Source organism: Pteropus medius, unplaced genomic scaffold (assembly GCF_902729225.1).
Source record: "Pteropus medius unplaced genomic scaffold, Ma_sr-lr_union100, whole genome shotgun sequence".
Taxonomy (NCBI): Eukaryota; Metazoa; Chordata; class Mammalia; order Chiroptera; family Pteropodidae; genus Pteropus; species Pteropus medius.
In genome coordinates this window covers 842,403-865,580 of record NW_024349804.1, presented here as the reverse complement: position 1 = coordinate 865,580, position 23,178 = coordinate 842,403, and the positions used below count along the sequence as shown (strand labels likewise).

At 47.6% G+C, this 23,178-nt stretch overlaps 2 protein-coding genes and 1 long non-coding RNA gene across 6 annotated transcripts in view; 2 read left to right on the top strand and 1 right to left on the bottom strand.

The window, feature by feature from the left end:
• Positions 1-1,744: 1,744 nt before the first annotated feature.
• SOD3 (superoxide dismutase 3) lies at positions 1,745-6,858 on the top strand. Of its 2 annotated transcripts, XM_039838070.1 has the most exons (3): positions 1,750-1,883; positions 3,358-3,384; positions 5,454-6,858. In XM_039838070.1, the coding sequence occupies exons 2-3, from the start codon at positions 3,380-3,382 to the stop codon at positions 6,178-6,180; spliced, it is 732 nt and encodes a 243-aa protein (XP_039694004.1). In that variant the 5' UTR covers positions 1,750-1,883; positions 3,358-3,379; the 3' UTR covers positions 6,181-6,858. The 2 variants fall into 2 exon arrangements, with proteins under 2 accessions (XP_039694005.1, XP_039694004.1); XM_039838071.1 differs by lacking the exon at positions 3,358-3,384 and having other exon boundaries at positions 1,745-1,883.
• A 5,258-nt stretch (positions 6,859-12,116) lies between these two features.
• The window catches only part of CCDC149 (coiled-coil domain containing 149), a 97,776-nt gene continuing 86,714 nt past the window's right edge, over positions 12,117-23,178 (bottom strand). The window contains exons 12-15 of the mRNA XM_039838069.1: positions 22,323-22,376; positions 20,500-20,520; positions 15,084-15,132; positions 12,117-14,840 (exon numbers count right to left, since the gene is read on the bottom strand). Of these exons, the coding sequence (XP_039694003.1) occupies positions 14,410-14,840; positions 15,084-15,132; positions 20,500-20,520; positions 22,323-22,376 (555 nt within the window). The 3' untranslated portion in view covers positions 12,117-14,409. The remainder of the gene's footprint in view (positions 14,841-15,083; positions 15,133-20,499; positions 20,521-22,322; positions 22,377-23,178) is intronic.
• On the top strand, positions 14,694-19,425 carry LOC120582780 (uncharacterized). Of its 3 annotated transcripts, XR_005647640.1 has the most exons (4): positions 14,694-15,629; positions 17,388-17,494; positions 17,616-17,727; positions 18,122-19,425. It is a non-coding gene; the product is annotated as an uncharacterized LOC120582780 (long non-coding RNA). The 3 variants fall into 3 exon arrangements; XR_005647638.1 differs by having other exon boundaries at positions 17,616-19,425; XR_005647639.1 differs by having other exon boundaries at positions 17,611-19,425.

The window sequence follows — 23,178 nt, the reverse complement described above, 5'->3', positions numbered from 1 at the left end:
TGCAGCATTGTGATTGGTCACAAGCCCACTTCTGTAGCACAGGGTGGAGTCAGTTCCCCCTGCCTGGACTGAAAATGCCGTGGTTTCCAAAAAGGAAATTGGGGGTGCTATTGCCAAGGACGGGGAAACTGAGTTTGCCAGGGTCAGGGTGAGAAAAAAGGCAAATTTCTCCTAGAAGACCATAAAAATGAAAGCGAATATGGACTTTAATAGCAATCCTAGAATATTGTATGGAGATCATTCTTGGACCTTAAAAGAAATAAAGTTAGGTCAAATGAAGAAAATGCCTCCTGGTACTGTAGTCATGAACTTATATATTATTATTTCAAGAACTGAATGAAAATACAGATTTTAAAAAAGTTTTGATGAAAGATTCACAATGAGAAACCAGAATGTTTTGGGGATGGGGCGGCGTGGGAAGTGGCATCTGGAATTGTGAAAAGTCAATAGTTGAGGACATCTACTCCCATTAGCAGAATGCAGAGCAGCAAGGATTGAGCAGACAAGGCTTGAGTTTTCAGTTAGTGGAGGGATGGGTGGCGCGGCAGAGGGGTCTGGAGTCTCCGAGTTCCCAGTCGTCTCCGAGTTCCCAGTCGTCTCCGAGTTCCCAGTCGTCTCCGTCTTATCTTGGGGAATGGCTGGTCCCAGACAAAGATCTTCAGTTTGAGCTCCTCCTGACAAGCAGTGGTTCCCAAACCTGGCTGCTCACTAAAACGACCAGCATTTTTGAAAAGATGATTCCAGGAAGCTCCTGCTGGCCATCGATTCACTCAGCCTGGGGTGGGGCCCAGAAATCTGGATTTTGACAAAGTTTTATGCAGCCAAGACTGCTGTTTGTGTCTCCAGGGGCCCTGTCCATCCCTCCCCAGCTGCACTCCCCACTTTGTACTGGACAGATCTGTTGACACCGCTGTTCCTTCCCCAGAGTACGGACCGACCGCAGGGGCAGAGACTTGTGCAGCTTCGGGTACTCGGCACAGGCGCGGCACTGGGCGTGGAGTGTTTGTTGAAGGAAGGCTGGAGGACACACAAGCAGGCAGCAGACAAGCCGCCTTTTCTCATGTGGGCTTTATTTGGGAAAGAAAAACTTCTATTTCTGGAAGAAGCTGAGGTGGTTGAGAAAAGATCATGGCAGCAAAGGAGGAAAGGCCCCTGGGGAAGGAATCAGCTCAAGGTTCCCCCAGACTCTTAAAAAGATTCCTCCATAACTTTAGTAACAGAGCAACAACGACGGTGATGACAATTATTTATGAGTGCCACTGCATGCCAGGCACTGGTCAGTGTTATATCCCCACTTACAGATGAGGGGAGGGAGGCACAGGGCACACCAGGAGGAAGAAACACAGCTGGGACTCTACAGCCTGAGCGAGGAACTGCCACCCCACCTGCCTCTCACGTCTCACAGGTGTGGCGGCATAGTTCTGAGAAAACATCATGCATATCTGTCAGGTGCCCATCTGGATCGTAGGAGCATCCAGCAAAAATGAGTCAATAGCTGAGGAAATCGGGAGAGAGCAAAGGGCCGCTTCAGAAAGAAACCATTGTACATCTCTCCAAACAGGCTGTTTTCAGTCCAGTTTTTATTCCCCTGTTGCTATGTGCTAAAGGTCACTAGCTACGTCTGCACAAACCTGTGCAGTTGGAGGAGAAAGCAACAGAAGAGAAGGAGGCGAGGCAGTTCTGCAAAGGCCAGCCTGGCCTGCTTGCCCTCCCTAACTGGCCCAATGACCTTCTTTCCTCCAAGTGGCCACTCCCCTGGGCGGCTTTCCCACACGCCCTCCAAAAGCTCCGCTCTAGGAGTCAGGCTACATTTCTGCGATCGGCTGGCTGGGTCCTGCTTCCTACTTCTCAGGCAGAAAAGCTCTCTTGGAAGAGCTGGAAAGGTGGGTGCCAAGTTCAGGTTCATTTCACTCTTCTCTGAGTGTGCTTATTTTAAGTTTGAAACCGGGGTGGAGCATCGGGCCTAACTTGGGAAAGTATTTAATCATCTTCTTGAGAAACACAATGATGGAGCCTGGCTGCTCTGAGGGGGTTAGTGGGGAGATGGTGTGAGGAAGGCAAGGGGGACATAAGGATTCTTTGAATCTGCAAGGGCCGGGTGGAGAGGACTTTAGTGTTAGGAAGAGAAATCTGCAGGGAGGAAGTTTGCTCCCTCTGGATGTTACATGCCTCTGGTGGTGGGAGCTACTGAGGAAAAGCTACCTGCTTGGGAAGGCACAGAGGGGAGGGCCTGGTGGCTCTGGCTCACAGCCAGCTGTCCTTCTAGGAGAGAGCCAAGAAATTAAAACACACCGGGCATCAGAAGGGCTGCCACCTTCCCAGATCCAGACTTGGGAAGGAGGCACAGGCTCGGCGGCCTCTTCTGTGCCCTTTCTCTGATAGTCTTGCCTTCTGCTCCAGACCAGGCATACAGCAGGCCCTGAAAAAAACCATTTCGCTTGCTTATCCACAGCTCAAACGAAGGGGGTGACTGTGCAAGAAAGATGAGCCTTATGCGGGCTGACCTCAGGGGATAGAAGGCAAAGGCTTAAGAAACAAAGAGTCAGGGCATACCTGGGATTCAGAAAGCATTTTCTTTCTGTTAAGAGAAAAACATCTCTATAGCATGTTAATTATTACTCAAGTGTTCCTGAAAAAGAACAATCTGGTTTTGCTCTATGTTTTTAAGGAAGAACTTTCCAATCTATACTGAGCCATCCTGAGGAGGACTGCCTTGAAAGGAGTAGGGTGGTCCCTGATGACAGAAAGCTTGAGGTCAAGGCCCAGAAGGGTGGTCCCCCATTTCTGCAGCCGCTTCCTGGGGCTTCGGCGTAGTAAGCCACACTAGGCCACATCGGTGATGGCTGGCTACCTTGATGTCACTTTCTGGGCTTCTCTTCCTACCTGCCACTTCTTGAAGCCTTTCCTGGGCTCTCCCCCCTCCCACAGTTTTACTATCCTTTCTCAGCTAAGGGACCTGAAATCTCTATCAGTCGTTTGTCTCTGATCACTAAGAAAAGAGCTGCCATTTGCTGAGAACGTTTTTAGGTACCAGGCTCTGAGCTAAGTGCCTAGGATGACAGCCATTCAGTGTGGTGTCTACACCTGGGGCTTGGAGCAGACCATACACTTTCTGATCTTGCTCTCAGTTATTATCGAATGTGTAACCTTGAGCAAGACACTTGCCTTTCTGCACCTCAGTTTCCCCAAACTTCAGGATGGGTGTGATAATAATACCTACCCCACATGGCTCTTGTGAGGCTCACGTGAGTGAACACATGCCTGGCACATGTGTTCAATGAATGTTAGCAGTCTGAATGGTGTCTTGTAAGCCTCACAACAAGCCGCGAAGGGAACTGTCATTATCTCTATTTGCAGATAAGAAAACTGAGGCTCAAAGATGAGGTAAGGCCTTACTCGAATTTGCAGCCCAGCATTTTCTCTGCTACTCTGCAATAAAAGTGACAATAACAGCTAACCCTGAGAGAGTAAGTGGCAGAGTTGGGCTTCAGATCTAGGCAGTGAGTATCAGAATCCATTCGTTTAATCACCCTACCAGATTGCCTTGCTGTAATGGTTATGGAAAAAATAAATATTCTACCCCGGCATCGACTTTTAGGATGGCATGTGCTTTGGGGTTGGAGAAGGCCTTTGCAAATGCAGCTGACCCTCAAACCAGTTCTTTGGAGGGAGCACTGGTCCCTGTGGGCAGACGTAAAAATGTGAAAACAGCCTGGCATATAACATCTCATTTAATCATCGCCTGCTCCTCTGTGGTGTTACCGGCCTTATTTTACAAGTGGCTGAGAAAGAGTCGTACCTTCTCCCACGATGTCACAGTTATTATATGTTGGGCTTAGGATTCGAATCTGTGTCAGACTCTAAAATCCCTGGCTGGTTCCCAGAATCTTTGATGGAATTTAAAACAATAAAATAAAAATTCCCACCTACTGAATCAGAATCTCTCAGGGCGGGGCCTGGGACTCTGATTTTTAAGAACCAGAATCTGATGCACAGCCAACACTGAGAAACTTTCCCAGCTACGCTGCGTCTTCCAAGCGCCACAGTCATGTTTCCAGCTGTCTGCTGAACATCCCACCTGGGCACTCACCAGCATCCTCTCCTCCTTCTCCTCGGGGCTTCAGACCACCGTCCAGGCACCCAGTCTCCCCTGCTGGGAGCTCAGTCATCCTGCAGTGCTCCAGCTCCTTCCCTCCTACCCGGGCTTCCCATGATGTCTCCCCCACCCACGCCCTCTTCTACCTCTGCTGCCACTGCCTTGGAGCAAGCCTTCGTCATTGCTGGTTTGGGGTCCTGCAGCAGCCTCCCAATTCCTCTTCCTCTGACTGTCTGTTTCCTTCTGTCTCCATCTCTCCTTAGGCTATTCCCATTCCTTCTCTCCATCCCCTCCATTTCCAAAGTCCAGCCCAAATCCTCTCTCCTGCCAGACTTAATGAACTAAAAACTATCTCATCACCCACTTTTCTGCTCAAAAACGTTCACCGGCACAAGCCTCCCAGTGAATATCCACACTCGGCACAGTAAAACCAGACCCTCAGTCCCTGGCTCAACTCCTTCCCGGTGGCACAGGCCATGTCCCAGCCACACTGAATTGTCCCCCGACCCCCAAACAAACTGTGTCCTTCCATAGCTAATGAACATGTCATGTTCTTCTTCCTGCCTAAAATGGGCTTCCAGCCTAGCTTGGCTGAAAAGCTCCTCTATTTGTCTTGGGGGACCCAGCTCAAAGTCACCTCTTCTGGGAAATCTTCCTGGAGGTTCCCGGGGTGATGGGCACTACTTCCTCTGTCCTTCCCCAGCACAAGGCTGCATCTTCAATCACAGGATAGAATTGGAATAATTTGAGAACATCAAATTAGTGAACTCCTCTTTCAACAATCACATATTAAATGTCTTCTGCTGCCAGGTGCTGGGGATACTGAGGCATAAAAGTTTCTGTCTTCCGGTCTTCTGAGTATGGCAGAGAAGAGGGGCTAGAGCACTTCAGACAGAGGGCACAGCAGTGCAAAGACCAAGAAGGCCTGGGCGGCAAGTCATGCATGCCTGTGAGGGAGGATGCTTAAAGACAGTGGCAGGCTGTGAGGAGGGAAGGCGAGGCGACAGGGGAGGTCTGCAAGGGCCGGGAGATTCCGCCTCATGTGCCCTGAGACCCCCCCATGCATGCACACAGGCTTTGAGAGGACCATGATCAGACTTGTGCTGATCCTGAGATCCCTGAGAGGTTTGGTTTGGGTTTTTTTTTTTGAGATTTTTGTGTCGTCCAACTTTACAACTACATCATTTAACACAATTCCTGGAACACAAGCCCTGGAGACACGTGGGCCGAAAGAATGAATGAATGCACGCTGGGCAAGGGTGACCCTTGGAGGGGACGGGCTAGCACCAAAGACCTGGGGTCCCTGAGAATCTAACCTCTAAGCCTCGCTCCGCCCCCACCCCGGGGGTGCCTGCAGGTGCCCCCCTCCAGCCATGCTGTCATTGCTGTGTGCCTGCTTGCTCCTGGTGGCCTGCGCCTCGGAAGGCAGCTTCGACATGGAGGACCAGATCCGCGACATTCACGCCAAAGTGATGGAGATCTGGCAGGAGATGACCGGGGGGCGGGCGGTCCGCGGAAGCAGCGCGGACCCCACACTGCACGCCGCCTGCGAAGTGCGGCCATCGGCCTCTCTGGACGCCTCGGAGCCCCAGGTGACCGGCCGCGTGCTCTTCAGGCAGCTGGCGCCCGGCGCCCGGCTGGAGGCCTTCTTCGCGCTGGAGGGCTTCCCGGCCGAGCCCAACGTCTCCAGCCGCGCCATCCACGTGCACCAGTTCGGGGATATGAGCCAGGGCTGCGAGTCCACCGGGCCGCACTACAACCCGCTGGCGGTGCAGCACCCGCAGCACCCGGGCGACTTCGGCAACTTCGTGGTGCGCGACGGCAGCCTCTGGAAGCACCGCGCCGGCCTCGCCGCCTCGCTCAGCGGCCCGCACTCGATCGTGGGCCGCGCCGTGGTGGTGCACGCGGGCGAGGACGACATGGGCCGCGGCGGCAACGCGGCCAGCCTGGAGAACGGCAACGCGGGCCGACGGCTGGCCTGCTGCGTCGTGGGCCTGTGCGGGCCGGCGCCCTGGGAGCGCCAGGCGCAGGAGCACGCGGAGCGCAAGAAGCAGCGGTGGGCGAGGGCGTGCCAGGCCGCTTGAGCGCGCGCCACCCGGCAGGCGGCGGGCGGGCCCCGGCGCGCCCCAGACCCTCTCCACGCCCCGACCCTCCTCGAGTTCTCCAAGATCCCCTCGATGTGCCCCAAACCGCGACCCCACCTTGATCTTCTCACTCTGTGCCCGAGACACCCTCTACCCTGAAGCGCCACTTCTGCCATAGCTGAGGTCTCCCCCCAAATCCCCTCCACCCTGAGGTGTCCGACCATGTATGCTGGGACACACCCCTCCATCCAGAGGGCAGCTTTCACCCTCAGAGCCCCTCACCCCACTCCGAGCCCTCAGAGGTACCCCGCTGTATACTATATACCCCACCTACCCTGAGGGTCTCCTCCACACCTGAGGTCACGTTCCACCCCGACACCCCTTACTCTCACCTCAGGAGTCCTGAGGTACCTCTATGCCCTAAGGACCCAACCTCCCCACCCCTTAGGTTCCTCCTAGGCATTCTGAGACCCCTTCCTGAGGTCGCCTCGGGTCCACCCCGCTCCTCACCCATCACCAAGGTGAGCCCTGCAGGTATGTGCAACCTGCAGTTAGGCGCCCCTGCCCAGAATCTTCAGCTGTCCCTACCTTTACCACCCCGCAGGAGAGCATCTCCCTTTGGGGGCTGGTTGGCAATTTTCATGTTGCACATTAAAAACTCAGCAACTCAGCACTGCATCGGGGCCTTGGTTACTTTTTTTGTTTGAGACTTCTCTCCCTGGCTCAGTTACAACTTGAAAATAGCAAAGACATTTCCCAAATCCCTGTAGGACTTCTTCTCATCCTCCTCTCCTCAGTTCTGCTGGCAACAATGTTCAGTCACTCATTGTCCTGGGACGTGAGAAAAACAAATGCAGCTTCCTGGGCGACATCCCGGAGCTGTGGAACGCCACCAGAGAGGAGGAAATCTGTTTGCAATAAGCTTCGGGGGGTTTCTGATACTAGAGCCACTGGCCTGGCATGAGGTGAGTGGCAACTCATCTGGGTGGGCTCTGTGGCTCCTCACATCTGCCTCTAAGTGCAGACTGAGGTCCGTTTCCCAGGTGGCAGAGACAGGGTCAGTGAGGCAATGTCACCGAGCAAGTTACAAGGAGGTTGGTGTTGGCATCTGAAGTTGTCAGCCTTTTCCACAACCAGGAAGATAATGACCTCCTTGACACAAAGACTGTGGGAAGCAGTGGGGTCCAATGGCAGCCTGATTTCGATTCGAGGCTTGCTGGAGTTCGGCCTCTTTTTGAAAATCCTAATCTATAATCCTAATCTAGATTAGTTTTGTGTATCTACCCGCCTTTACAGAACAAAAGTATTCATAATAACTTTTTAACCTCCCGGAGTAGACCCACTTCCTAGCTGTGGCTTTTCTACCTTGGTTACTTAGAAGCTGCTGCCATTTCTCCCAGACTCTTAAGGCAGTGAGTCAAACTGCACCTTAGCCAGAAAGCCATCCCCAGTGGTTATTTTTATCTCTTACTAGGACTAATTCATTATTGTAAAATCTTTCCTTGAACCTAAGTGATAACTTGAGAGAAAGGCTATTACCTGGTGACTTTGATCCACTAGCAGATTTCCACCAGTTTGAAATAGTAACTTGAACCGTCCAGGTCAGCACTGAAAGGGAATTAGCAAACTGAGTCTTTAAATATCCTGATCTCAAATAGATGTATTCGCCTAACCCCACAATTAATAGTTGTGAAACGAGGCAGAGATTACATAGGGACACGCGATGGAGAGGAAATAAATGCCAAACGTGCCATCTTCGACTCTGTTGCCTAGCTTATAGGTTAATTCAGGATCATCGAGGGAGGTTTGCACTTATTTTTCAGAAGGAGGCTGGCGCTTCTTGTCACTTACCTTCTGTCTCAGTCCATTTGGGCGGCTGTCACAAAATCCGGCAGGAGTAGCTTGGAACAACAGAAATTTATTTCACAGTCCTGGAGGCTGGAAGTCCAAGATCGTGGCACCAGCATGGTTGGGTGAGGGCGCATAGCTGGTTCTTCTTTGCCGTGTCCTCACATGGTGGGAGGGGTGAGGGATATCTCTGGAACCCCTTTTATAAGGCATTGATCTCATTCATGAAGGCTCCTCCCTCAGAAACTTAGGATATCCCAAAGGTTGTACCCCTTACTATCATCTTTGGGGTGTCAGGATTACAACATGAATTTTGAGGAGATACATTCAGACCATAGCACTTTCTGTTCTTAGCTTCTTTCTTCACCTACTCTCATTCCTCCCAAAGCACTCACTAATTTGCTCCATTTTCTTACGTTTTTAGTATTTCTGTATATATACGTGCTGAAAAGCCCCACTTAGCAGACCCACTCCTTTCTGTTCTGTCCTTTAAAGGGAATGGAATTGATAAATTCTTCAGAGATCCAGAACCAAGAAACAGAGAAGAAATAATAGAAGGACACATTACAGTTCATTGTCAGGGCAAAGGAATGCATACAACATAGTGGTTGACAGCTCAGGCTCAGGGAGAAAGGTCTGTTTGGAACCCCAGGTCTGCTACATTTACAAGTTGTGTGACCTGAGCAAGTCACTTCACCTCTCTGGGCCTCTCATCTGTAGAATATAACTATTGCATTGGATTATTGTGAGGATTAAATCAGGTGTTATTCATGAACGGTGTAGAGCATAGCATGAAGACTGAAGGATCTAATAAGTGTGTGATTAATAACTTACGATGGTTAAGGTCAAAGCAATATGTACTAATGGATTGGACTACCGTGTAAGGTAATGAGTGTCATGCCACTAGAAGGATTCAAGTAAAGAAATGGTCGCCACCTCTTAGGTTTGTAAGAAGGATTTCTGTATCCATGAAGAGGCTATCTGAGAGAAACTCTGTGATCCCAGCTCTTGCGGGGAGGGGACCTAAGATGAAGGAAAGATTATGGGCCATAAAAGCAGGCATCTGGTTCTTGGCACAGAGCTGGATGTGTGCCACCAAACGTGCCCTTTGGACCCCACTTGGCCCCTGGAGGCTATTTTTACCCCTCTCCTTTTAGAGATCTATTTTGTTAATCTCTTTATATTTGCTGTTTTGAGTTCCCAGCCAGCTTGCTAATCAGTTTGCCTATTTGACTCACAGGGTTTGCATTTGTCACTGAGACTTAAACACACACTTATTTTGATTTCTTTTTGTAAAATTAGAAGCATTTGATGTAATGACTCTACCTAGACACAGCTGGTAAAGTGAGAATAATGCTCAAGTTTGCACAGTTTAAACACAATGTAGACAATAATTAGAAATGCTATCTTTAGATGTTTAGGATAAGCTTTTTCTCAGAATTGCAGTGAATTTTTTTCCGAGTGGGGCCTTTCAGCAAGTGTATATACAGAAATACTAAAAACATAAGAAAATAGAGCAAATCAGTGAGTGCTTTGGTCAACTTGAAAGACTGCAGGAAATAAACCAACTGATTTTAGATCTGGCATTTTCGACTGAATGCATAAAATCTTTACATTCTCCATAATTTTCATGACTAGCACATGATCTAATAATTTTAAGTGACAGATTGTAACTGATAAGTTGCTACAATATGCTAGAAGAAACCCTCAGCCAATACTTGGGCTGCAGCAAGGGTAGAAAGAGAGAATGACCCAAATAATAAAGATAATTAATCATCTATATCAGGAAAATTACTAGATTTTTATTTCAGGTAACAAAAAGGATAAAGTTATAATACATGATGATCCTAGAATCCAATAAAGCAAGGTCTGCAAATGAATAGAAGTTACTTCTTTCTCTAAATTACCAAATAGCAGCTGGTTTATTTTTTTTTTTTTTTTTTTTTACACCAATTGTTTTTAAATTTAATAGGCTATCACTGGCCTAAGTTAAGTTCTCAAAATATATTCCTGGGCTCACATAGATTCCAGAGAGTCAAGCTTGTCAGTATTATGCAAACATTCCCTATGTACCCCCAAATTTTCCAATTATTAAAGAGGTGATATAAATATCATTTTAAATTACCTTCATGCTATATCAACTTGTTTTGTTTCTGTGAGCCATCATAATATCAAGAGATGGGTCTTTCTTAGTTTTTCTACTTCTCATTTTTAATTAGATTCACTACTGAGCTCTCTATTGCATCTCTCTGATCTTTGAATTTTCTCTGTTCAGAAAGACATGTGGAAAAAAGGGAATATATTAAAGTAGTGAGTTAAGGGGAATCCTTTAGCTTTTTGACACCCTAAAGTACCCTCGGTATTATTAAGGAGGAAGATTGTTCTACATTGAGGCTTCTAAAATGAAAGCGGAGGGCAGAGGGAGAAGGTGCTCAAATAGAGAACTCTTGCCATGAGAAGTAGGGTACCAACCCACCCACCGGGCTGCAGGAAAATGATCAATCCAGGAGAAAGTCCCATTTTTTGGTGGAGCAGAAAACCAAGAGGGGCAAAGGCATGCTGTCATTTTAAAAAGACAGGGACGGGAACCCCAAGGAGCAAGGAACTGGTCTTTGAAATTCCTTGAGGAGGAGATTGAACATTTTATATCGCATAGTGAATTGGGGTGTAAATGCTTCTGTAGGAAGAACATATACAAAAATGCACCCCAACACGTGAATGACGGATAGCAGAATCTTTTTTTAGGACTTCACATCGTGATGGTGGTGTGAGTTTGGGAGGGAGGGCACAGAAGAGAAACAACGATGGGAAAACGAATTTAGCTTACTTAAGATGGACACCTGGGAGGAGGTTCTAGACGGGACTGAGCTGGATGCCACCAGAAGCCTCCCAGCTAGAGAAGCTCAGGGAGTAGCTGTGCGGGAGAGGAGGAAAGGAGGAAGGGGAGAGGAAGGTGGGCAGAGGAGGCTTGGAAATGAAAGGAGTTAGAGATGAGAAATGCCTGGTTTACAGAAACCAATCCATTTTCACAGGCCTTAATTAAAAGAACAACAAACACTCATATGTAAAAATCCTCACCTAAAAGCTCTCAGGTACAGAGCGATCGCAAGAAATGCAATGTATGCAAACAAGCTTTCATTAAGAGACCTGTCAGCTCTGTTTCATTTATCCAGACTGTTCTGCATCCTGCTGGCAACCGAGCTGGAAAAATAATAGAAGGAGACATACTTGAAGAGGTAAAAAGAAAAAAAAAAAAAAAGGTAGGAACGTTCCAGCTACAAAACAGGACAGATGATAAAGAAGCCAGGGAAGAAGTGAGATGAGATGGCATTTTTCTTAACTAACAAACCAACCAACAATAACTACCACCCTTTCTCCCAACCCCATACTCAGTAACATAATATTCTGGCTTTTTAAGGGGGAGCAAATCAAACAAAAACAGACATGTGGGGTGCAGAGACAATGCTGCTGGTGGCCTGCTCAAATCTATTCCCTCTTCTCCTATACCTCTCAAGACCTGATTTTATTTGGTGTTTACTCTTTTAGAGTCTGCCTTTCCAGGCACCGGCCCCTTCCCAATGCAGAGGGTGATCTCGATGACCCTAAACTCATCACAGAATTTCATCTTCCTTGCCATTGTTTAGACATAGGCATGTGACAATTCTTACCAATGAAATGTGACAAGAACTGGGTTTTTTGTTCTTAAACACACACAAAGACACACATACATTCACACACACACACATGGGGAGAAAACTTCTGCCTTCGAAGACAAAAGTCACAGCAGGTGATGCCTGGAGCTATTGCAGCCATCTTGTTAGCTTGAGGAAGTAGCTGACACCAAGGGGGACAGAGCAGAAAGATGGAAACCCAGACCCTCGATGACTTTCTTGAATGAACCAGCCCCAGAATGCCCTACTTCTGAAGTTCTTATTATGCAGTATGATTCATTTCCCTATTGTGTAAGTTTCTTCAAGTATGAATTATAGCTGAGAATACCTGACTCATGCAGGTTTATCTGATGGAGTAGGGGAGAGAATGCTGCACACTCTCTCAATAATTCTTAAAAAGACAAAGACAACAGTAAGTAATTGATGAAGCTCTCTTTAATGTCTGTGGCCCAGAAGAACCACATTGGGTTGAGACAGCAGAGGTGTGACAGTGTTACATGTGCACCGTCAAGGTTACACATGTGACAGATAGACTCATTGGTTCCAATGCCATCTAAAACCTTCTAAAACTTTCCCAGGCCAACTGCACACACAGTTTAGGCGATCGCTCCCTATGACCTCTCTGCCCCTCAGCCCAGACTCTCTGGTGCTCACAGTAGTTTTCCTGCCCATGATGGAATGCGTTGGGAGTTTATGATAAGCCGGGTTTCCAGGTGATAAATGAACCCTAAAGATATGCACCTGGCCGACTGGGTGTCAAAACCAGAGCTTCTGAGGGGAGGGATTTTTCTTTTTATTACTATGGTAGCTGTGTTCTCCTTTGGTGGCTCTGGTGTTCTATGCAGTAGTGCTGAACATTTGCAGACAGTTAAGGCCTAGTGCAGCAGGAAAATTATTTCTGTAGCTGGTGGGCTATGCACGCTCTGCAGCTGCAAAAAAAAAGGCTTCCCTGGAGGGCAAGTTAAGAGGATGGGCCTGGGGGCTGGGGAGAAGCTGGAGCACAGAGGGAGGAATGGGGGCATTGGGGCCTGGCAGGCGGGGGCGAATGGTATGTCCAGCTCACCAGGACTCGGGTGTGCTCCTCTGCCCCCCGTGGAGTTGAGCTCTGGTGAGTGGAGAGAAAGCAGCTGGAGGTCCCTCCCGCCCCAACGTGCATGTGGCAAAGGACTGAATCTTCTTGTCTGCACTGCCCCCTCCTTCAGAGGGAGACCGCGCAGAGTCTGACGGCATCGGCACGCCCGCTCTGTTAGCGGAGCGTTGCCGGGAGATGAAACGGGGCGGGGAAGGGCCAGGGAGAACTGGCCACCCGTGTGCGGTTCACACCTGGGATCACAGGCCTGGTGTAAACATCTGATGTTTGAGATGAATTTTCCACCTTTCTCACCTTGGGAGCCTCTCCTTTTCCTGCAGGAGGGCCTCTCGAAGGAGTGATTCTGGTTCTCGGGGGCGTTTTAAGCTTTGGGATCTGGTACCAGGTGTTCCTGGGGACGTGAACTGAGTTCGGCTCAAAGAAAGTTCTATCGTTTGATGAGCCTTCAATGTTCTGCAGTGCCAGATGCTGCTGAGAAAAGCTAATTTTATCCCCAAAGAGAGAACCAGGCAGGGTCCACCACTCCCTCCTTTCCCACCCTTGGAGCTAGTACATGGTTCTACGGTTGCCCTTCACAGGAATAAAGTTATTCGTTTTCCTCTGTCTTCCATTACAGGGCCATGAGGTCTGTGTCTGGTTTTCAGATCCCTGTACCAGGCTGCGCAGTGGAGACAGCCTCACCGTTCTGTTGGAGGAATGAAAGGTTTGAAGTTTCAGGTGGTACGAGGAGGAACTGGATTGGCCCTAAGCAGCCGTATCTTGCCCGAACCCCACATCGCCATAAAAACCCATATGCAGCACAGGCTGAATGAGAGAAATAGCATTTCCAGGTTCTGACCCTCATTTCATCTCAGAAACAAAAAATCAAAATATCCCTGGAGTCCCCTTCCTCCTTTCTTATCTCCCCATCAATCCGGGTCGATTAATCCTCCAGAATTACAGGCTGGAAAGCTCAGCTCTAGCAGTCAGCAAACAGGTCTCCACAGGGGCTGTGGATTTCAAACCGGAAGCCCAACCTTCTGAGCCCGTTAAGCCCCTTCCTACCCGCCAGTCGGTGCCACGACAGACAGAGCTACAGGCAGGGCGCCAAGAACACCCATGACGGGAGGTCCTACTGGGCCCTGACATGATGAAGTGGAGCGGCGGGCCCTCCGGACCCATTATGCTCAATTATACCTTTCTCTCCAGCCGCCTAACCATCACAAAGACGAAGACCTGCTTAAAAATCCCATCCGTTCCAAGCTCTTCCCATAATTTTGATCGACAACATTAAACGCTAATAGAAAAACATCTTATCTCTAATAAAACAAATGCTGACAGAAAGACGGATGCTGAAAACCAGCCATATGGCGGACGCGATTCCGTGCCTGGCCATGTTCACAGCAGTGCATCTTCGGCAGAAAGAAATGACACTGAGAAGCCTGAGGACCGGCATTTAATAAATCAAACCGTGCTGGCATCGTCAGAATATTCACAGTATGCAAAACGATCCGTGCCTGTTCTCACTTGCAGACTTGGAGGTGTTTTAGGAGAATGTGACTTCAGCGAGCTGTTCTGAGGCTTAATTCTTTACTGTCCCCAGTGCCTTCCATGTGTCATCATGCCAGGTCCCTCCCTCCTTCATGTTTTCATGGCGCTCTGTGGGTCTCCACTCTCTGGGCTCTCCCTGCCATCTTCCAGGGTGGATGCTTCAGCCTCTGGCTGGCTGGACTCAAAGGAGTCCTGGCAAGATTTGGGGAGCTCCCCCTTGGAAGCCAGGCTCGAAGGGGACGGCCCCATCTCGTGCCCCTGACCCTCCACGGGACTCTCTCTCCTGACCCCTTCTGGGTCTGCAGCTGCCTGTTCCTCTGTCAGTTTCGTTATTTCCCTTCCAAGCCTGTTTACTTCTTCCTGGGAAGGTAACTGGGGTAACGAAGGATGAAAGTGCTTGCGCTGGCTCCCGTGGCCCTGATTTGCTGGGGAGTTGACAGCGGGCCTCCCGGCATCCTCCAGCGCTGTCAACACCTCAGCAGCGGCACAGCTTTCATCTCGTGCTTGCTTCTGAGCCTCCCCTGGAACAGACGGAGGACAGCATCAAACCTCTGGCTGGAAGTCAGTGCTCACATCCCCTCTCCTCCCGGCCTCCCGCCCGCTGTCACAGGGCCTCCGAGATAGAAAATGCTTTTAGGCTCCTGTCCCCCTTGCTGAAGGGAAACATGGGACTTGAGTTCACAAAAGAAAGCCGCAGGCACTTGGGTGATCACTATGTCATTAAGGGAGGGAAAGCGAGCACCTGGGCCATGTTCATGATGCACCGTTTCGAGGCCCCTCATTATCTCCTGCTTCACTCTCTAGCGGTGGCTCCTTGTGCCCATTAAATATTTACATCGAGGACAAAGGTTTTGTACATTCTGTAGCTCAGCGGAGACCTGGGGCTCTTTAGAAATAAAAAGTGAATGCCTTCGGAGTGGAAAACAAAAGCAGCGCTCAGGGAGGAACGAGTGTCCGCCAAACCCCATTCTCTATCAGCAGCTCATTTTTTGGTGCAGACACTGAGGTTTCCTCGATTTCAAATAAAACGACATGCGAAAGCAGTTTCAAGCTCCCTCTGACCCCAATTAAATTGTTGTCCCTAAACCCCTTCTCTATAGGAGACATTCTCAAGCTACAGCTGAAGGTGGCGGGAGAGAACTCGGCCCCCTGAGAGCAGTGTCTAGGCCCCATTTTCCTACTCGCTGGCTTTGCGATCAGGGGACCTGTCTGGCCTCCTTTTCTCAGATACGAAATGAGGAGGAAGACTCTCTGATGTCCCTCCGGGACCTAGCAAGCAACGGTGGCTCCGCATGGCTGGGAAGCAGTGGGTGAGTGAACTTTTCACACCTGGGCATGTGCATCCAGCACGAGGCTCTGAGGTTCCTAAAAGTCAAGGCTTTCTTAGCCCTCATGCCACACAGTGATGAAATGTATGCAAGAGGCTCACTGGGCTGAGGTCAGCCTAGGCAGAAGCCTCCAGAGTTGAGGACCCCGGGGAACACTTCCGGGGTTCCCCACAATGGAACCAGAGTAGAACCCCACTGCTGTCAGGCTCGCATCAGATACGTGCAGGTGTGCCTTTGGACTGAGAGCCGGAACCTGGGAGAGCTGAGGGCGAACTGTAGGAGGGTTAGAAAGGAAGCTGACCCATTCTCACCACGCACTTCCCTGTGTAAAAGTTTTGCTGGAGCCTGGCCACTTTGAGGAGACATTTCAGTTCTTTTCACTTAGGTCCGTCATGAGGTCCTACCTGATCTGTTCCTACTTGGCCCTGCAGCTTCATTTCCCATGGTTCCCCCACTACACGTGTCCTTCTGTCCATTCCATGTGGCCTTTCAGTCTGTCTGCACCATCTGGTTTCTCTAAACCTCTCTGAAATGACTCTTACCACACATCAGGTGATTTTCTGTGCTAGGCTAACGCTCAGCATTTTACATATTTACCTCATTCTAGAATGTACTCGGGGCCTCACCGGACTTGTTCACTGAGCTTGGCAACTTCTAAGCATTCAAGCACGTGAGAAAGAAATAGTTCCTCATTTTCCTCTTTTTTTTTTCTGATGGAAGTATAACATACATAGAAGTGCACGAATCCTAAGTCTAGAGCTCAACAAATTTTCACAAAGTAAACACGCTATTCAATGAGCAGCCAAGACAAGAAACAAAGTATTACCAATCCCTTACAAACATATCCTGGTCCAGGCCACCAGTCCAGTCCCCTTTCCTAGTCACTTATCTTCTGCCAAGGGTGACGAATATCCTACTTCAGACACCAAGGATGAGTTTTGCCTGGTCTTTGAACTTCATATACTAAAACCATACTGTATGTGCTGGTTTGTATCTGTATTGGTTTGTGTTTATGAGACTGAACCATGTTATTATGGCTCGAATCAGTTCATTTGAATGTACCACAATTTTCAAAAGGTATATAAGTCTTGAACACAAACAGCAATTCACAAGGAAATACAAATGGATGGCAAACACATGAAATGATTCAGAACATCGCTCAAAATTTAAAAATCTAAATTGTAACAAGATGTAATTTTTCATTTACCAGATTGGCAAAATTTTAAAAGTTTGATAAAACTCAGTGTTGCTGAGGGTATGGGGAGATGGGTACAATCACGTATGACTAAAGAGAATAAAAATCAGGAAAATTCTTTGAAAGGGCATTTGGGCAATATCTATTGCAATCCTAAATGCATTTGCCCTTTGACCCAGTAATTCCATTATTAGGAATCTACCTATGGATATCAACTCAAATCTTTCAAGACATATGGACCTAGGTGCTCACTACAACATTGCTTTTAATAGCAGAAACTTAGAAAGGATCTCATCATCCACAGGGGATTCTTATCTACTTGCAGAGCTATAAAATTTTTTCTGGTGGTATACACTAAAAATTTAGGATGCCCCTGGGGAACAAACTGAGGGTCAGGGCAGGCGCGAGGGTGGAGAAAGGCTTTAAATTCTCTCTTCCCCTCTCCCCCTCCTTCCCTTCCTTCTTTCCCGCTCTCCCCGCTTCTCTCTTTTTTTCTCAATGTCTCACGCTTGCCCTTTCTCTCTCTCTCTGCCTCTCGGCCACAGAGTGAAGATACAGCAAGAAGGTGGTCATCTGCAAGCCAGAAAGAGGACCCTCACCAGACACTGAATGTGTTAGCACCTTCACCTCGGACGTCCCAGTTTCCAGAACGGTGAGAAATAAACATTTGTTGTTGAAGCCACCTAATTTATGGCATTTTGTTATAGCAGCCTGAGCTGGGATACTCAAAGCTGTTTCTTGCATCTGCCCACTCTTCTCCTTTCTCAGTGCAGACTCTCCCTATTTGTGGCCTGGTTCTCTAAAGCCTCTCTGTATAAATCGCTTGGGCATATTTTCCCAAGATTCAGCAGGATGTGACTTATCATGGCCTCAGCCAATGAACAGGTAAGCGTTCCGAAAACAAGTACAATGACTCCTGGTAGTTCATGAACCCAGGCCCTGGCAGGTGATAGGTATGTTGTGACTGTTTATAAGAATTATATGAATTTTTGAGGATTATTGATATAACTTAGAAAGACTGCGTATTTAAAAATGCATAAATCCAAGTAGAGACAACCTAAAAAAACCTATATAATCTAAAACGTTTGAATTAAAATGCAGCTTAGAATTTCTGCAACATGTAACTATTGTTATGTATGTGATCTACTTTAATTTTAATACAATGCATGAAGGTATTTCTTAAGAATAGGATGTTTTGAGCATCTATTTATTTAAATAACTAGAAGTGTTTTTGAGCATTTAGTTTCTTAAAATAGTGTTTAAGTAACTAGTGTTTTAGTTCTTAGTGTTTTAAGAAACTTAAAAATAGCTGAACCCTGGTAAAAACTCTGAGAAACTCCAGAAGAAATGAAGTATTAGTGAGATCGCATGGATCGAAGACAGAAATGAAACTAAGATGAAGAAGGGTGGGCAGAGTGAGCAAGAGAGATGATGTCGGCAGAAGTGGTGGCCACGGCAGTCGACAGGCTGGAATCGCTGTGGAAGATGACACTGCGTCTCAGCTCAGCCGGGCAGGTGCGACTGCTGTCCCCACCCCCACACCTCACTATCCCTCCTGCTACACATTTGCTTCTTCTTACCTTCAGAAGAAGCCATTTTCTTTCTCTTCAGCCTATTTGACATCCACAGACAAAATCCCAGGGACAGAAGTTTGACCTACTCTGCATTTTGCTTTCTAAAGCCTGTAAGTAGGTGTGGACAACTATGTTTTACTCTCTGAACTCAGTGTCCTCAGTATTGCACCTGGAAATGCGACCATCACTTGTACCTATAGTGAAATTCATAATGTATAAATGAATGAATAAAGCAAGCCTTGATTTAAAAAGGAGCTATTCAGATCTGCTCAACCAGGATAATGTAGATCCTAACAGGTCTTTGTTTCTGGTCTCCTGCTCTCATCCAGCCTGTTGGCAGAAGGACCTTCCCTAAAGCTTTGCTACTCAAAGTGGGGTCCACGAGCCAGGGGCGGTGGCATCACCTGGGAGCTTGTTAGACATGCAGGATATTGGGTCCTGCTCCAGAACGAGTGGTCCAGAATGTGCATTTTAACAAGACTCCAGGTGATTCGGTGCACATGACAGTTTAGTAAACACTGTGAAACACAAATCTGACCATTCCTTTCCTATGCTATGAAACCTTCGAAGGCTGCCCCTGCCTCCGAAACAGAGCCCAGGCTCTTACCCTGACACTTAATGACTTCGATGACCCAATAGCCATTGACCTTTCTACCTGACACCCCAACTTTCCTCCTGGTATCCCCCTACACTCCAGCCACACGGAAGCTTCATGGCATCCCTGACCTGCCCTCTGCACCTTTGCTTAGGTGGCTAATTCCTCCATGGTCATCACTCCTTTATGTATCCAGATGATTAACTTCAAGAGTCAGCTCTACTTCCACCTTCTCCTTGAAGCCTACCCGATGAAACCAGCCAGAAGTAATCTCTCCAGTGTCCTGATCCCCAGCTCACCAGGCTGTGTCTGCACCTCCAAGGAACTTAGTACATTTTACTCTTTCATCCTTAAATTGTTACTTACGTATAGTTGGCTTATAAAAAAATACCTGAAGTATAAAATCTTACTTGATTAATTTTTTTAACTTTGCCAATGTTCTATAGTGAGGGCTCAATAAATAGCTTATTAAATGTTTGACTCTCTGGATGAATACATGAATGCATGAAGAAATGAATATATCAGTACATACATTTAAATACCATGCATTTAACAAATGAAAGCAATCCTTGAATTTATGGTATTTGTTTTAGGTTGTATTTAGCTTGTTAACTTAAAAGTCCTTAAAATGGCACTTTTAGGAAAAAAAAAAGAGATTTCTCACTTGCACAAATATTTAGCTGCATCTGAAGTAGCTCGGGGAAGCAATCACATACTTTTCATACTAACAAATGGAAATTTTTATAGTGGTTGTACAGGGGACATGGGAAACACTGAATCAAAATGAGCAAGTTTCCAGCATAGCACGGGAAGCTTTATTTAAAGGGAGTAAATGCTGGTCTTTTCTGCAGCTCAATTTTTCATCAACGTGAGATGAATAAACTCCTTCTGGAAATTACTTCTTCCAGGACACTTAACAGTATATTCTGGTGCCCTTGAAAAATTAATCAACCTTACTAGCAACAACTTAAGCCCTAGACCATTTGTAGTGTTTTCACTGTAGGTCAGGTTAATCTCTACCCTAATTTACATCTAAGTGAGGGTGTGGTCTAAATGACACTGGGGACTTTGGTTGCTGGTATTTTGCCTCTTGCCATTTCTTTAGGTGACATTCTGCTCATGTCCACATGTGAATCTTTTTTTTTAAATGGCAGGCCTCCGAGATTAGCAGGGTAAACTTTTAAACTTTCTTTTTTGAGTGTGGAAGGAAAGCAACATGGCTGTCATTGTTAGAGGCCAAAATACAGTTGATGAACAAGGCTGCAATTCTACTGTTTGGTTCTATCAGGTGTTTTTTTGTTTGTTTGTTTGTTTGTTTTAGAAATGCTAGCTTTTCAGAGCCTCGGGACCATAAAGATATAGGGGCCAGGCCCCGGACTAGAACATGGGTCAAGAGCAGGATTTACCAATCAGCTTCCCCCTTTTGTTTCTCCAAAAGCTATCTATAATGTATGTTCAAGTCATCATCAGGAGACAAAGAAAAGTTACTGAAAATGCCACGACTGGCGACTATAACTAGGACCTCTGGCTACTTGCAGTGGGGACAAAATCTTCTTTTAATTCTGTGTTTCTGGAACATTAACTCTTAAGCTGTGGGAATTTTATTTTTTCTTTGAGAACAGACACATCATATTCGCCATTCCCATAAAAGAAAGATTTCTGAAATAGCCCAGAGTAGGAAAATATTATTATTAATAATAGTAATTATTCTGTGCTGTTTTAGCAAACAGAATTAGTATCATTACTACTTATTATTAATAACAATACGCATATTAATAACGATGAGGCAATCAATTGATACAAATGCATTCGGACACAAACAGTGTCGAAAGAAAAATATTTTCTCTAAAAGATGAAGAAACAGGAGCTCTTTGAAGGAAAGATGACTGGTTCCCTAAAAATGTGTCACACACACACACAACACACACCCCACTGGCCCAAAGGGGACATTTGTCTTCTTTTGTTAACTGGTCTCTGATGGGCTTTGTCCTCCGGAGAACGAGCCACTTTCGTGTTGGAATTAATCAGAGATGCCGCAGTGATGAGGCCAACCCAGACGCTGACAGGCGCTGCACAAACGCTTCCTTCTTCCCACCCGCGCTGGGGAAGGCCGGGGTTGGAACAATGAGAGCTAATGATGGAACTCTAGAAGCTATCATTTTGAATCAGGCCATTACTTATGCCACTCTTGTGAAAATCAAGCCAGGCTCATGCTCCATTTCAGTTTAGCAGGCCTGGGCCCAGCCGGGGGCTCAGCGAGCCCAAAGCAGATAGCGGGCTTTGGATCTCCGTGTGGACACCCCGGCCACTGGCATGGGATGACCACCAGCCGAGACATGTTCCAGACTACACAGTGGACGATGGTGTGTTGCGGGCCGGCCTTGCAAACAGCCACATGCTGCTGGCTGGGAAGACCCTGCATGGCCTGCTAGCCAGTGTGAGCCCCGCTCAAGTCAGGGGCTTGCTCCGGGAATTCTCCCCGACATGTGCTTGGGAAACCTCTCTGTTGAAATTCCAGACCTGTCCTGACATCTATTCTTACCATTCCATGCACTTTGATGAGCGATTTGCACAGGCTTCAAAATACAGCTGTCCAGAGGCATGAGTGAGCATGCAGAGCCCAGCTCAGATTAACAGACCCACCCATGTGGCCCAAAGACACATGATAAATAATACATAGCTGTTGCCTTAAGTTCTCAAGTTCGAGGTGGTTTGTTACACAACACTACTAATTGATTCAGCTGGTTAGTACAGTTTGATAAAGGCACAGTTCTCATGTCAGATAATGATAGGCTTAGGAAGGCAGGCTAGGGCAGGTCACAGAATTTTGATTTTAAGTGGAAGACAATTGGAAGTCGCTCAAAAGTTTTGAGCAGGGTACAAACAGGGCGGAAAGCGGTGTTCTAGAAGCGTCATCTTATAGCGGCGGGATGAAGATGGGAATGAAGAAAGAAGAGTCTGAGAGCAGAGAAACTGGGTGGGAGCCCCGCCAAGAAGGTAAAGTGGGCCCGAATCACGGCAGGTGGTAGGAGCGGAGGTACAAGAAACCTTGAGGAAAAGCCCAGATGTGGATGGGGAAGGAAACTTGACAGTGGTCGATGACGACTCTACAGTTTCAAGCCTGGGTAGCTGAGAGGGTGACCAAAAAAGAGAGGAAGCAGAAAGAGTTGGTGATGTCATACTTGAGACGTCCATAAAATATTCAGGCGGGGAAGTTTGAGCTTTGGGAAATGCGAGACTAAACTCTGCAGATGGTCCCAGTGGGGGGAAGATATTTTGAGAATATTTTCATAGAAGTGATAGTTAAAGACATGACTCTGAGCAAGAGAAGGTGAAGAGGGAAGATAGACGTCCGAAGAAAGAACCTCGATACCCACATGCTGGGTGTATGAGTCAGCAACTGCTGTGTAACAAATCACCTCGAACTTACTTAGCAGCTTGAGACCCAGGAGCCTGGGAGCAGTTTATCTGGGTGGTTCTGGCTGATGGTCTCTCATAAAGTTGTATTCAAAACGTTGACCAAGGCTGTTGTCATCTGAAGGTTTGACTAGGGCTGGAGAATCTGTTTCCAAGATGGCCCCTCACATGGCCCCTCACGTGGCTGATGACTGGAGGCCTCACTCAATTCCACAATACACGTAAGTAGGGCTTCTTGAGTATCCTCATGACATGGCAGCCGGCTTCCTCCAGAGTGAACCATCCATGACAGAGAGAGCAAGGCCAATGCCACATGTTTTCTATGACCTAGCCTTAGAAGTCACATGCCATCACTTTTGCTGTATTCGCTAAGTCACAGAGACCAACCCTGACACAGCGTGGGAGAAGACCCCATAAGGGCATGGATGCCAGGAGGCGGGCCATTTGGGGCCGTTTTGGAAGCTGGCAACCACACTGGGGACGGAGGAAGAACACGAGCCAAACTTAGAAAGACAGGAAGGATAGTTTAGTTGGGGCAACAAGACTGCCATGGGGGAAGAGACCTGGCTGTCATACCTGTTGGCTCATCTGGCACCCTACATGGGTCTTTGATCCCTTTCAGAACATCCTGCATCCTGAAAGTGTGCTCGATAGAGGGGAAGCTTTTTCTCCATGCAGCTGATACCCAGGCCATTTACCATGTGCCAGGCAATGTGCCAAGATTTCTCTGAGGCTGGCACCATCACTTAT